Here is a 14,027-nt window from a genome sequence, read left to right as displayed (position 1 = left end):
AAAAAAAAAAAAAAAAGATAAGTTAGCAACGGAAGCATTTCTTCCAATGGGTCCTACCCTTGTAGCCCCCATTATTTGATATAAATTACACTCTACTCTTGTATAGGCTATATCTATCTGATCCCTACTCTATTTAATTCATTTAGAAAATAGTTGATTACAGACTTAATGTTCAAAAGTATAGTAAAAAGATCCCATGGCCAGTTTCTCATAAATCTACCCATCCAGTCGATCAGCCAGAGCTTGAAAATCAATCCGGCGAAATGTCTGCAGTTGTGTTTCTCAGTTCTCTTGCTTTTTGAAGTCCGAGCATTTCTCGAGCTTTGGCCTCCTGAGTGCTCTCTATATAGCCAAAGTTCATGGAAATGGGGACAAAAGTGATCCATTAGTAATAACAAAAGCCCATCATTCCTCGCCTTGCATTTTTCTTTAGCAAAGCCTCCATCACACATAATACTATAGGTACAAGGGTGGAGTAGTTCATAATATTCAGCGAGGCTAAACTAAAAGATATATTTTGAAACTTCTTTTTCTTTTGTAAATTTAATCAAGGAGAGGGATAGACATGCCACCAATGTGCCGCAAGTTAATAAGAGGCACCAATGCAAGAGAGGTAGGGGATCATTTTAAAGGGGGAAAAAAGAGAGACATATTAGCGTGCATCACGCAAGTAATATGCCGAGCCTTTTCCCATTCATTTTATATAACAAGTGTGTAAACCTAGGAATGCAAATTTTGTGATATTTGCATTAATCCAAGACAGATCTTTACACAGACTCATACTTTGGCTGCCTGAGTTCATGATTGTCTTTAAGGATATCTCCCTGTTACTTGCATACATGGGCAAGTGTAATTTATGCAGTGATGTCCAAGTGCTTGTACTAGTTATTTAATTTATGTAATTTTATAATTTTTGTATGTGGGTAAGAGTTATTGCCACACGGTGGAGTCTTGGTGGTTATGAAACTGATCGTCTATGGTATGAAAAGTGGATATTAGAAGTTATAGAAGTTAAAATTACATAGTGTGAAGTTACGGCTATAACTTGTTTCATTAACCTATTTAATAGGCTCAAATAGAATTAATGAATATGATTGAAGTAGCAGCAGGTTTTCTATTTTCACTCCCAAAAAAAGAGGTTCGACTACCTCCTAATTAGGTGGATGTCCAGTTTCATCCATAAAGTCAAAAGGTGGGCTACCTCCAAATCATCCAAATTTATTGATTACCTAGTTTATCTCTTATTTTATGTCTGTATTTATCACTGTCTATTTTCTCTCTTCCCACAAATTTGTACACAGCATCACACCTATACTCCATCACCGATGGCTGCCATGCCTTGTCTACCACGGTACCACCTCCCCAACAATGGTGGTAAATGAACACTAATGGCTCAGCTATTGCTCATCTTTACTCGTCAGGTGGGAGGGGAGAGGTTTATTCATGGATTCTGATGAACATCTATCTAAGGATGTTGTGTCAATATTGAATCGAAACAAAAAATGGTCGGTTAAAATCGAACTGAACCAAAAACCGGTTCTATTTGGTTTTGGAAATGAAAGACAACTCGGTTCATTTTTTAGTTAAAATTGAAGTTTGAATCGAATCAAATTAATTGAAATCAAACCAAAACCCCAATTACGAACCAAATGAAATTGAATAGGTTGAAATGAAAGTTCAAAACCATATAAAAAACCCCAAACTAGGCCGAATACATACAAAAACTATTAAGAATCGAACCAATTTACCTTTCTTAGTCCGGTTTCGATTTGTACATGCTATATCTTGAACCGAATCGATTGACATCTCAGTCTGTATCCAATAATTAAAATCAGATTTGCCAGGTGTCCATCCAGGAACCTCCACGCATTACATTGGGCAATTACGCTGGCGCTCCCGTAGAATTGTAGAGACTAGAGAGAGATCTTCAATTCTTGGGATTAAATGGGGACAAATGGCAACCCTTGTTTGTAATCTGCGATCGGTGTTCGCAACTTCAGCTTTCACTCAGTCCGGAGCTTCAATTTCTTGGAATTCGAGGGTTCTCCTTCACCATTTGCCTTTCCTTCCCCGGCGTGCTCAGGTCGTCCGAAGTCGCAGGAACATGGCTGATGAAGGCCAAATCTCCCCAGGTAATGTAAACGAGAAACCAAATCTCAAGATCAAATTCGACTTTGCCATGATTCTGATCATGCATAGTGGTTACAATTCCAGGAGATTGGCCAATGCGTCCCAACTCCCAAGTGCATTGGACAGCTTCTTACCATCGAAATCAATTCTTCCAGTTTCTCTGAATTGTAGACTTGTCTGATTCTATAACAACTGCATTTATTTGGGGAGCAACTTGCTGCTTATTGTTATGTTATATGATCATATTAAGAACTTCAGTTATGTCATGTGAGCAACTGAAGTCTTTCGCTAATTTCATATTTTTTTTCCCCTTTCCAGTGATTCCACAGCAGAGAGTTTTAATAGAGAATAGCCACGGTGAAAAACTTGTTGGAGTGCTACACGATACAGGTTCTAAGGAGCTTGTAATCTTGTGCCATGGATTTCGATCCTCCAAGGTTTGTGAATTCTGATATTTGAAAAACTTCTGATTCTTCCCATCATTGAAATACTGAAATCTCGAACCATGCTCATAAGCCATTATAAAAAAACAGTCACCACATTTCCAGGCCCAGTGATATGAACCCAAACAGTAAAATAAAAATAAATAAAAACTTTGATTCTTCCCATCGTTGCTCTAGAATATATGTTTCAGGTTTCTTCTCTCAAGTTGAGCAGGAAGCTGAATCTTATTCAGTTTGTGTGAGTGAAAGAAAACAGTGCCTCTGAACCAGGGGAAGGTCTCTCCTGTTCTAACATCGATTCTGGAAGTCTCACCATCCTCATTTTGCATAGTCATGTATTCTGAGCTCAGATGATTGCATATGGCATCAATCCTTAAGTAAACCTTCTCCATGGATGAGAATTGATTAAGTTTATCTGTGGTTAGAAATGGCCTTCTGTAAACCATGTAATATTCATCTTGCTAGTGGTGACATATATTACAGATTCTCAATAGCCGCACTTACCTTATCTTGTTCTATCAAATTCTGTAGTTAGTTCATTTACTTTTGAAGGTCCTATATTGTACCATTCCTACTGTTCTGTTCATACAAGGTTGTGCATTTCTCTGGTTGGCTGATGACATGGGTTTACTTTTATAGGAATACGATACTTTGATGAATCTTGCTGCTGCTTTAGAGAAAGAAGGAATCAGTGCCTTCCGCTTTGACTTTGCAGGGAATGGGTAAGTTTGAAAAGCAAAACCTATCAAATTGATTAAGAACATAATCCCTGTTGTGGTTCTTTCAACTTTGGATAGAGATCTTGAGGCTTAACTGTAAACAGTTGTCTCTCACTCATGCCCCTAAGTTATTGCTAGCATATGGGATATTTAAAAAGGGCTAAGTGGTCTGCCATGTCATTCATTTGTATACACTGAAGAGCATGTTATCATATATAACTATAATTTTAAAGCTATATCAATTGTTTAAGATCTTATTTTCTGGAGTTTCTATCTTGAAACAGTTCTCTTATTTTATTATGCTAATCATCTATGTAGAATGACATTTGTGGGACTTTTTGGAGTTGAGGATTAAAACCTCAGTTAAATGCTTGACCTCACATTGGGAAGCGGGGCATGCTGTCTTCTACACTCTCCTAAACGTACAATGATGTAAACACGGCTAGTTCAAATTGAGCATTTATTTTTGTTCAAATTCCACTATCACGAGAAAGTAATAAGTACAGTTGTACAGTGGGATTATAATGGATTAGAAGAAAGCCCACCAATTTCCGCGAGAGCAGATTAGTGCTACACAAATGTTGAAACTGATATTGGTGCATAAAGATTCAGTGGATCAGAAAAGTTGGACTTCAGACACATCCACACACATGGATGCTCATATGTGGCTTATAAATTTGATATCCTGATGCATCTGCGTATGTGCAAGTGCAAATGCATGTGTATGTGTGTGTGCACATGCATGTAAAAGAAAACGTAGAAGTATAGGACTGTCCAAAATCTAAACAGATGCTTTCCACATTAGTGATGAATAAAATAATTGCACACGAGATGGACAAGTGGCAATTTGAGGAAGGATAATTAGAAATGGATGCATTTGTGGGAACTTAGGAGTTGCACCAATAATAGGAAAGGTAAGTGAAGGAGAATTAAGGTGGTTTGTTCACATGCAACAAAGACCAGCAGATGTAGAAGGCTTGATACGGTGGATGTTGAAGGTGGTAAAGGACAAGGGGAAGACCAAATTTGACAGGTCTAACCGGTGAGAAAGGACATGAGTAAATAAACATTGTCTAACAGCCTGGCAAACAGGATCCATTTACCTGAACCCAATGATGGCTTAGCGAATCTTAGTTTTGATGGCGAAAAAATCCCAGATATGGTTGAACAGTAAACAGAGCAGGAAGAAATCAAAGAAGAAGAAGAAGAATCGGGCCATATAGGCCAAATTGATACTAGTTTTTCAACTGGTTGAAGTCATTTTTAGTCTTAAGAGGCTGTTAGAACTTAGAAGTGGAACTGATGGAGGGAAGAGCTTTTATGGGGCTACTAGCCCAGGTTGTACCAGGCTATGCAATTCCACCCATTTCATGTTGGAACTTTATTTTTCTTTTCGGTGTTTCATGTAGTGTTTTATTTAGAATAATAAACCTGATTTGTAATGCTTTATTTTTATTTTCAGTGTTTTATCTGGTGTATTATTGTAAATAAAACACCTGATTAGTAGTGTTTTGTGGGGGTAATAGGGTTTTTTGTTTCTTGAGCTAATAGTGATGCCAAATCATAGCCAATTTATATACTGGAAAAAGAAGAACATGTGGCTCTTTCATTGATATATCAAATTTCAGCAGCCTATTGTTTACTTTCTCCCCTATTATTCTAGGGTTTGTGACTATGGGTTGTTGTTTGCTTGATTTGATTCGCATATCAGTAGTTGTACTTGTTTTCCCTTATCCGTTCCCTGCCATCACTTCCTGGACTGCATTGAGTAATATAAATTGCACTTCCTAACAAAGTCCTTAATGTGCGCCAATTGTAATGACTACATCCGCAAATGACAAAGTCCTTATGCATGTCTCGAGAGATGTCTATATATATGAAAAATTGACGTTTGTATGTGCAGTTGTAACCAAGGCTTTAATATTATCTAAGCTGCATGCTTATATGCGGCACCACACATTTTTTCAGTAAATGCAAAAAGAAGGTAACCTAATGGAGGACCTAGGCATGATTTCAAGCCCCCAAATTACATCAAAATAAGAGTCTGATGCCCACCTCGTTAAGTATACAATGACTGGGCGAAGATGTAAATCTTACCCACTTATGGTAGCAGTAAGCACGATTAATGGTATTCATTGTATGCCATCTTGTCAAGTGAAAAGGACATTCGATCTAAAAGCAATGCAGGCTTTGGCTACAACAAAAATACAACTCCAACTCGGCCTTTTCCCAACTAAATGGGGTCACTACATGGATCCCCAAAGTATAAGGGAAAAAAAAGGGAAAGACAAAGAAAAGAAACAATGCAATGCCACACCTCCGGGACATCCACCTAAGCGCGGTCGGCAACATGGTTCTTTACCCTCCAAAAAGCTCTATTTGATGTCATACTAGACCTAGTCTCTGCATGCCTTTCCTTACCAACTCATTAATGGTTATTTTAGGCTTGCCCCTAGCTCTTCTAGCTCCTTCCAACTGAATCTGATCACCTCCTTATTGGAGCATCCCAAGGCATCTATTGAACATGGCCATACCACCTTAAGCACCATTCTCGGAGCTTGTCCCGAATCGCAGCCACTCACAAATCAGCTCTTATCTTACCATTCCTCACTCTATCTCTCATAGTTTTGCCACACATCCATCTCAACATCCTCATCTCTGCTGCACTCAGCTTGTCTATGTTATGCTTCTTAACTGCCAAACACCCCGCCTCATACAACATAGCCGGGCTTACGTCTGTCCTGTAGAATTTACCTTTAAGCTTTAGAGGAATACGTTGATCACACAACACTGCAAATGAAATAATGCACTTCTCCAGTCTCCTCTTCAACCATCCTACTTTAATTATGTGAAGAACATCATCATCTATCTTGCCTTCCTTGTTTATGGTTGACCCCAAATATGTAAAATAATTGCCTTGCAGATTCTCTCTCCTCAAGTTTCACCACTTCGGTAACAGTCCTTAAGCGACTAAAGTTACACACCATATACTCCATCTTCGTTCTACTTATTTTAAGACCTCTTGATTTTAAGGTAGATCTCTATGACTTCAACTTATCGTTAAAACCTGTCACTTTCTCATCTATTAGAATGATATCATCAACAAAAAGCATACACCACGGAACCTCCCCTTAAATGTTCTTGGTTAAATCATCAATGATAAGTGTAAACAGATAAGGACTTAAAGCGGATCCTTGATGTACCCCAATGGTAATTGGGAACTCACTACCATGACCTCCTACAGTTCTCACACTAGTCAACACGCCCTCATACAATATGCTTACTAGATACCCTTTTCCTTGCCAAAGCATGCCAGATTAGCTCTCTCGGGACTATGTCTTAGGTCTTTACTAGTCGATGAAGACCATATGAAGATCCTTTATGTAGGTTCTAGCTTTTTCCATGAACTTCCATAGTAGGTAAATCGCTTCTGTCGTGGATTCCCAAGCAGAAAATGAAATTTAGTTCCCCGAGATTCTAGATTCTATTCTAATGTCGACTTTGATAACCTTCTCCCATAATTTCATAGTATAACTCATTAATTTTTATGCCTCTATAATTGTTGCAATTCAATATATCGCCTTTATTTTTGTATATTGGAACTACAATACTTCTTTTCCATTCATCCGGCATCTTTCATGTGCTCATAATCTTGTTGAACACCTTGGTTAGCCCGACAACCCCACACAATCCCAAACTCTTCCTCACTTCAATTAGTGCCTCATTCGAGCCTGGTGTCTTACCGACTTTCATATTTCTCAAGGCTTCTTTAACCTCGGTCACTCCTATCTTTCGAACATATTTATGATGCATGGTTGTTATGATGTATACTCACATTACTCCTCCATGAGTTGTCTCCATTTAGTAGGATACAAAAATACTCATACCATTTCCCTTTTACTGTCTTCAGCCTTTACAAGTACTCTTCCATCATCACTCTTAATACATCGGACATAATCAAAATCTCTGCTCTTCTTTTCCCATATCTTAGCTATCTTATAAATGGATTTTTCCCCCTTCCTTAGTATTCAAATTGTTGTCAAATCATCATATTTCTTCGCCCGTGCTTTTCCCACAATCTTCTTTGCCTCATTTCTAGTAGCCTTATACCTTGCATGATCTTCAACTTCCCTAGTCCTTTACCAAATCTTAAAACTGTCTTGCTTAATCTTAATGGCTGCCTAGACTTCCCCATCCCACCACCAAGTCTCTATATGGGCCAGCCAAGTACCCTTAGACATCCCTAGAATCTCTTTAGCAACTTTCTTAATGCAATCCATCATCTCAGTCCACATCGTGTTGGCATCTCCTCAAAATTCCATTTTCCTTGCTTCACCACTTTATCGGTAAAAGACCCCAATGAATATCCTTTCAATCTCCACCACCTTACCTTGGGGCAGACAGGTTTCCTTGGCTCGTGCTTCAGCTTCACCACTTTATCAGTAAAAGACCCCAATGCAGGCTTTGGCATGGTAAGGAAAGAATGAAACACGTGGTTCCTCCAATTATGTTCATTGTAAAGATTAATGATCTTGGTTTCTAACTGGGTTGTGATGTCCAAAAGGAAATTTTAGAAGGTATACAAATGAGAAAAGAAAAGAGTGGAAGATGAATGAGGCAATGTCTGTGAATGTTTTTACATGCTTAATGGTTCCTATGTGGTACAGATATATTGATCTATTGGTTTGTGCTAATTATGTCCTGATGCAGGACTTAATTGTAATGTCCTTCCACTATTGTGCAATTTGTGCCCTGCTTTTAGTTCTGAGTGCCAGACCTGAGAGCTCTGAATTCTGAATACAACCCTTGCACTTTTTGTTCAGTTTAACAAAAATACAGGAACCGACTATTTTTCTCTTTCAGGGAAAGTGAAGGTTCATTTCAGTACGGACACTATCGCAGAGAAGCTGAGGATTTGCGTGCTGTAGTTGTACATTTTTCTGGGGTTAAACATCGAATCAGTGCAATTGTTGGCCATAGTAAAGGTAGTCTGCTTTATGCTCAGTATTTTGTTGATTTATACACATTTTACCCAAAAAAAATACAATACTATCCACAAAGGTGAAAAGGTGAAAAGGTGAAAAGGTGAAAAGGTGACAAGTGATTTATGTATCAAGAGGAATTGGTGGTCTAAGGCTTTAAAGTGAAATTCCACCTTCATAAGCTGCATTTAGGGGAACATGAGTTGTCCCAAATTTTTAGAAGTGAATTCATAACTGTCGGCTTTCAATGTATTGGCTAATTCAAGATCCAAAATGATCCTGTCTGTTCTTTTGGCTCAAACTCGTTAGCGTTCTAGTCCTCCAATATCCTTACTGATTATGATATTGAATGCTCTTACAACATCTTCTGCTGATAACTGACATGATATCATCCACTACGTATCCGTGTGGCACTATGCCTGTTGAATTTTAACCACTAAAATTAGTTATTTTTTTGTGAATTTGTATGTCAAATTTCTCCAGAATCCCAGAATTTCCTCTTACAAAATGATTCGATGATGCAATCCTGCCTATTGAACCTCACTTCGAAACTTTAGATCCAAATCCACTTGACCCATCATGACCTTGTACCAGTAAGCACCCCTCTATACAAAGCTGACTGTTTCAAAGGATATGTAATGTAGAGCTAGGAATCAACAACCTAACCCACAGTCAGGATCACAGAAATATGCCCCAAAACATATACTGGTTCAGGCCTGATATTAGTACAAGAATATGTGATAACAGTAGGAAATTAGGTTATTTCAACCCCTATTAACTCCCAACAATACCAAGCAAATGCAGCCCATGACCTCAGCCCAATATAACAATAGGCAGCAGCCTATAATCCCCAGCTGCAGGTCAAGAATTATGGTTTAAAACCATAAAAAAAGTTGTTATCAAGAAACACAGCAACAAGCAAGTGATTGGGGAGTTATTATCATCAAGGGGAGGGATTAATGGTGGGAACTAGACTTGAAACATTTAGACCAAACTGATGGTCCAATGTGAAGTTATGACAAATCTTGATTTAGGGTACAATATAGGAGATTCCTTTATTGTTCATTTTATCTTTAGTTATTGGGATCCTGTACATATTGTTATGTCAGACAACCACCGTGGTACCTCAATATATGGAAATTTTTATAGATGGTTATTCCTGTTCACTATTTCTCTGTGGCTGAATATGATCTGTAGGAGGAAATGCGGTGCTCCTGTATGCTTCTAGGTACCCTGATGTCCATACGGTTGTCAATGTTTCGGGGCGGTTTAATCTGGAAAGAGGTATTGCGGGTCGCCTGGGTAAAAAATTCATGGAGAGAATCAAGAAAGATGGATTCATCGATGTTAAGGACAATACAGGTAAGCTATTATTGTATAAACTAACTAAACGATTATGCTTTATGTCATCCCAATACACTTTAATCCTATACATTCTTCTCACTACTTTTCTGAAGTTCGATATAATTTTTCTTTCTCTATGTCAGTTAAGCATCAATCTTTTGTCCTTTTCAATGTCCTATGCATGGTTCTATGTGGTCTAGCAACAAACTAGATGCTTATGCTTTTGTATGTGTGCCTGTGTGTTGGGATAGGGGGGTTTAGATCTTCAAAACAGTGTTTTGTGAGTGTTTTCAGTATTTTCCTGGCATCAATTTGAGAATCTTTGAACTATGTTCATATCATGAATCCGTAATTCTCAAATGGTAAATTATTTGTAGTTTTTGTGCACTGTATTCTTTTTGTACTCGACTAACATTTACTTGTACTGCAGGCAAAGTTGAGTACCGTGTGACAGAAGAAAGTCTAATGGATCGCCTGACCACTGATATGCGTGCAGCATGCCTTTCAATTCCAAGAGATTGCAGGTTGAATTACAGACTTGATCAGACTGTTGATGTTTTGAATATTGACTATGCACAGCATGTGTGAACAACTGGTATAATTAAATAGTTATTTTCCTAGGAAACTTTGTATCACAGAACCAGTTTCCTAGCAAATCATGCTCCATGCAAGGTCTTTCCACTTTACCATTATTCTCCTCATGACCTAATTTTTATGGGGACTTAAATCTTATTTTCTGAGCAATTCCTTACAAGACATTACCGAGCTTCACCAGGAGATTAGCCATGTAGAAAGGATATCATTCTTCGACATTAAGGGAAGGACAAGCCCCTTTAGAATTTACCATAGACATGCTCAATCAGATTAGAATATTTCAAGGACAGTTGTTCTCTTACTAGAAACTGGAGCTCGTTGCTTTCACATTTTAATGGTCTTCTAGGTTCCATCAAAGAATTTAATCAAAGAGACGATCTCATATTTGCCAATTGGATTTATTTCTACCCTTGCATTTCAATTGTTTTCGTTATGATTTGATTCTTGATGTTTGTCCTACTCATTGTTTATTTATTTATTTTTCTCATCACTGTTGTTTTGTGGGGATTTATAATAACATCACCAAGAATCTTCAGGGTATTGACTATTCATGGTTCTAAGGATGAAATTGTGCCAGCGGAAGAGGAGGCCATGGAGTTTGCCAAGGTCATACCCAACCACAAACTTCACATTATAGAAGGAGCTGACCACGGATACGCTGCACATCAAGCTGAGTTAACTTCGATTGTGCTTGAGTTCATAAGGGCAGGGATGCAGCAAGAGAAGGATATTCCTAACCAGGTATCATCACGCCCGAGAGCAGATAATGATATCCATCCACGATTCTGACGTGGCTTCAATATTTATAGGATTAAGAACCCATGGGAAAATCAAGGTGAAAATGGGTACAATATTTTCCGGCAGTGTTCTGATGTGTGCTATTTAAAGTTTGAGTTTATTTAGTTCGCTCTTGATGTGTTCCAATTACTACAGGTGGAAGATGCCAATGCACCAGGAGGCACTTGAGATTTCCCTTGGACTCAGTGAGGCCATGATTCAGTTCCATCATTTGGCTTTCAACATTCTCCACCTTGTTGTAATGGGGTTTATAGATTTGGGTAATGTTAGGTGTATTGAACATTACCATTACAGATGAAGATTAATGGCATGTACTTGTTGCTAAATGTCAGTTCCAAATTAGCATGACCTAGCACATCAGAATGAATTCATTTTTTTTCTTAATTCTGACACTTTATATCATCTAAATGACAGTTATTCAGCCTTTCTGTTGCCACAAACTAACAATGATATAAAAAAAAAAAATACGGGCAAAAGAACCCTGCAGAATCTGGCATTCCTACACCGAGTGTACGGGGTGTGGATGGGCAGAGTTCCTTTCCCCCAAAAAAATATGTTATGAAAGGGAGACACCTGAATGGATTACCATTCACTGTGGGTGCAGCCGTGCAGGGGAACTCGGTCCTTATACCATCACAATGCATTTTTTAGGACCATTTGCAACTGATAAACTTGGTAGTGCAAGTGCAACGGGATCAGCCTAAGTCGATACTGATTCAGCCGGAATTGGTAGGGAATCAGCCAGAAGTATCCTGAACCCTAGAAATCCAGCACGAATCAGCCATTCCGGGGACCGGTAAGAAGTGGGATCAGTCTCAGCCAGTCCCAATCCGAACAGTAGAACCGTGACTCAATGGACCTTGACAAAGTACAAGTAGATATAGTTCTGTTAACCTGGTGATTTAACCAAGGTAGAACAGATGGTTTCCAAGACTCCAAATTTATTTCACAATTCCATACTTGGATGGGGCAACTTACAAGCCCCAGAATCCTCCTAAAGTATAAAATCCCTCAAATGGGCAAACAGGGAACAGCCCTGAAGTTAGGCTCTTGGAAAGTTTCCAGAAAGCTATTAGATAAAGTAATTCTAGACCGACCAATATATCATTTCCATTCATAATGACAAAGTAACCAAGGCCTAGGAGAAGTTGCCCCTGAAAACCCAAATTGCCTTTACAGATAAAAAAAAATGGGAAAACCTACATTGTCATTGCTCAACCTGGATAGTTGTTATAAGGGTTTCAAGAATTCAATTCGGATCGGCCAATCCCGATTCCAGCCGATCCAGCTAATCTGAATCTTATACGGAAAAACCCTAAGAGAGAGGTATATATTAACCAGAGCTGATTGAGGCTGACCCTGATCCAAATCGACTCGGACAAATCCAGATCCCGATTCCGTGTTTTAAAACCCTGGTTGTCAACCATGTGAACCGCTCTCCACTAAGTTCCCCAGTTGCCTGGTGTAATAACCTGTCTCAGAACCACAGAGCTGGTTAAAGATACTGCACCAAACATCCCAACTGACACCCTTGAGGCCTTGACACTCAATCAAGATCAACGGGTGATCCAACCAAGCAATTGAATTTTTTCCTTAATTTGCATACCAATCCCAAGCCATTATTTCTGGGTACTGTAAAAAGAACATAGAATATATAATTGAAGAATCCAAAACAAAATAAAATCTTATTACTGTCATGCTCACAGCATAAGTACAACTAATGAGCTTGCGTTGAGGCACTATTTTACATCCTCTCAGAGACCATAAAAGACTTTGGCAAAAGGTCACTGTGAAGGTGGCTTCAAAGTATCTTTTGGTTCCTGTTTTGATCCCGACACAGCTGCGGTTGCTGCAGCTGTCATGGCAGCTGCTGCAGCCCCCAGCTTTACACCACCTGCGGCCTTCATTGCACCGGCCACTTTTGCAAATGCAGCAATACCTCCGACAAGTAAAGCCCTTAATGCAACTGTTGGTTTTATCTCCATTTACGTTACCTGCAATGAAGAATGCAATGCCATGGTTAGGAAGATGTATCCCAAACCCCACCCACAGAACACAAAATGTCTCAACTACCAAAACCACTGTATCACTGTATCTTCACTGACTCGTCAAATCTTTTTTTTTATTTTTTTTAATAAATAATCTTATTAAAATATATAAACTATGGAAATGGAAATGTGGTGGTACTTCCAACCATGTTTTTAATATTCCACCTTTGGTTTAGCTGAAGATGAAAAAAGTCAAGTTAAAGAGTTAAATGAACGAAACAAAAGGATCGTTTAATCCTTTTTGCGTCTAACAATACAAGAGTACGAATAATGAAGAAGAATGTTACCTACTGGCTTTAGAAGGATGTGAGATTAGCATATTGATGTTGGACTAGATGGAGTTCAAGACAGAATGCAATCAAAGCATTTCTTGTTTATTGTCGGTCCTTAGTCATGCAAGTTTTAGAAATCTGGATGGAGTTCAATACAGATTGCAATCAAAGCATTTATTGTTTATTAAGTGGGTCCCTAGTCATGCAAGTTTGGAAAAATTGGCATGGTCAAAATTTTTTTAAGGGGTAAAATGAGGTAAGAGATAAAGATAGACAACTAAAAATGATGTAAGAAATAAAGGTAGCTTTCATTGACAATGCCAATATCTTAAAAGCAGCTTGACCACATCATAGAACTTGTCCTTGTGTCTAACTATATAGGTACTCGCACTGACACTACACTTCATGGAGAAATGAGAGTGATACCAAATAATGTTAAAAAAAGGTACTAAGCAGGCCATTTGATATTCCAAGAATTCCAGTCTAGAGTGTAGCAACAAATATTTGTTTATTTTGTTTCTTTATCCCTCTTTATTGGGATCAATAATGAAATCAACCTGGTATTTTCAGTGAACCAACTAGGCTTCCCAAACATGCATAGCATAAATGTGGTGAAAAATAACATTACATTATACCAATAAGCTAGATACTCTACAACACACTGCTAGCCTGGGTGCTTTTTTTTTTCTTTTTTTTT

At 38.4% G+C, this 14,027-nt stretch overlaps 2 protein-coding genes across 4 annotated transcripts in view; one reads left to right on the top strand and one right to left on the bottom strand.

Annotated features, from left to right (window-relative positions):
• The first annotated feature begins 1,879 nt into the window (after positions 1 to 1,879).
• Positions 1,880 to 11,394, top strand: LOC122090847. 2 transcript variants are annotated; one of them, XM_042660579.1, is made up of 8 exons: positions 1,880 to 2,132; positions 2,449 to 2,567; positions 3,213 to 3,295; positions 8,156 to 8,277; positions 9,472 to 9,636; positions 10,049 to 10,142; positions 10,749 to 11,047; positions 11,146 to 11,394. In XM_042660579.1, exons 1-7 carry the CDS (start codon positions 1,955 to 1,957, stop codon positions 10,999 to 11,001), a joined length of 1,014 nt encoding a protein of 337 aa, XP_042516513.1. In that variant the 5' UTR covers positions 1,880 to 1,954; the 3' UTR covers positions 11,002 to 11,047; positions 11,146 to 11,394. The 2 variants fall into 2 exon arrangements, with proteins under 2 accessions (XP_042516513.1, XP_042516521.1); XM_042660587.1 differs by having other exon boundaries at positions 1,882 to 2,132; positions 10,749 to 10,953.
• A 1,180-nt stretch (positions 11,395 to 12,574) lies between these two features.
• The window catches only part of LOC122058680, a 5,625-nt gene continuing 4,172 nt past the window's right edge, over positions 12,575 to 14,027 (bottom strand). For both annotated transcript variants that reach the window (XM_042621337.1, XM_042621347.1), the window contains exon 2: positions 12,575 to 13,004. In XM_042621337.1, the coding sequence (XP_042477271.1) occupies positions 12,795 to 12,995 (201 nt within the window). In that variant the 5' untranslated portion in view covers positions 12,996 to 13,004 and the 3' untranslated portion in view covers positions 12,575 to 12,794. The remainder of the gene's footprint in view (positions 13,005 to 14,027) is intronic.

The sequence above is a fragment of the Macadamia integrifolia genome, chromosome 2 (assembly GCF_013358625.1).
Source record: "Macadamia integrifolia cultivar HAES 741 chromosome 2, SCU_Mint_v3, whole genome shotgun sequence".
Taxonomy (NCBI): domain Eukaryota; kingdom Viridiplantae; phylum Streptophyta; class Magnoliopsida; order Proteales; family Proteaceae; genus Macadamia; species Macadamia integrifolia.
The sequence above is the reverse complement of the archived record's forward strand: the minus strand, read 5'-3'. Positions and strand labels throughout refer to the sequence as shown.

Excerpts from the sequence above, each read along its gene's own strand:
- LOC122090847 (XM_042660579.1), top strand. The coding sequence starts at position 1,955 with ATGGCAACCCTTGTTTGTAATCTGCGATCGGTGTTCGCAACTTCAGCT. Across the intron at positions 2,133-2,448 it reads TGAAGGCCAAATCTCCCCAG|TGATTCCACAGCAGAGAGTT; the intron begins GTAATGTAAACG and ends TCCCCTTTCCAG. Across the intron at positions 2,568-3,212 it reads ATGGATTTCGATCCTCCAAG|GAATACGATACTTTGATGAA; the intron begins GTTTGTGAATTC and ends TTACTTTTATAG.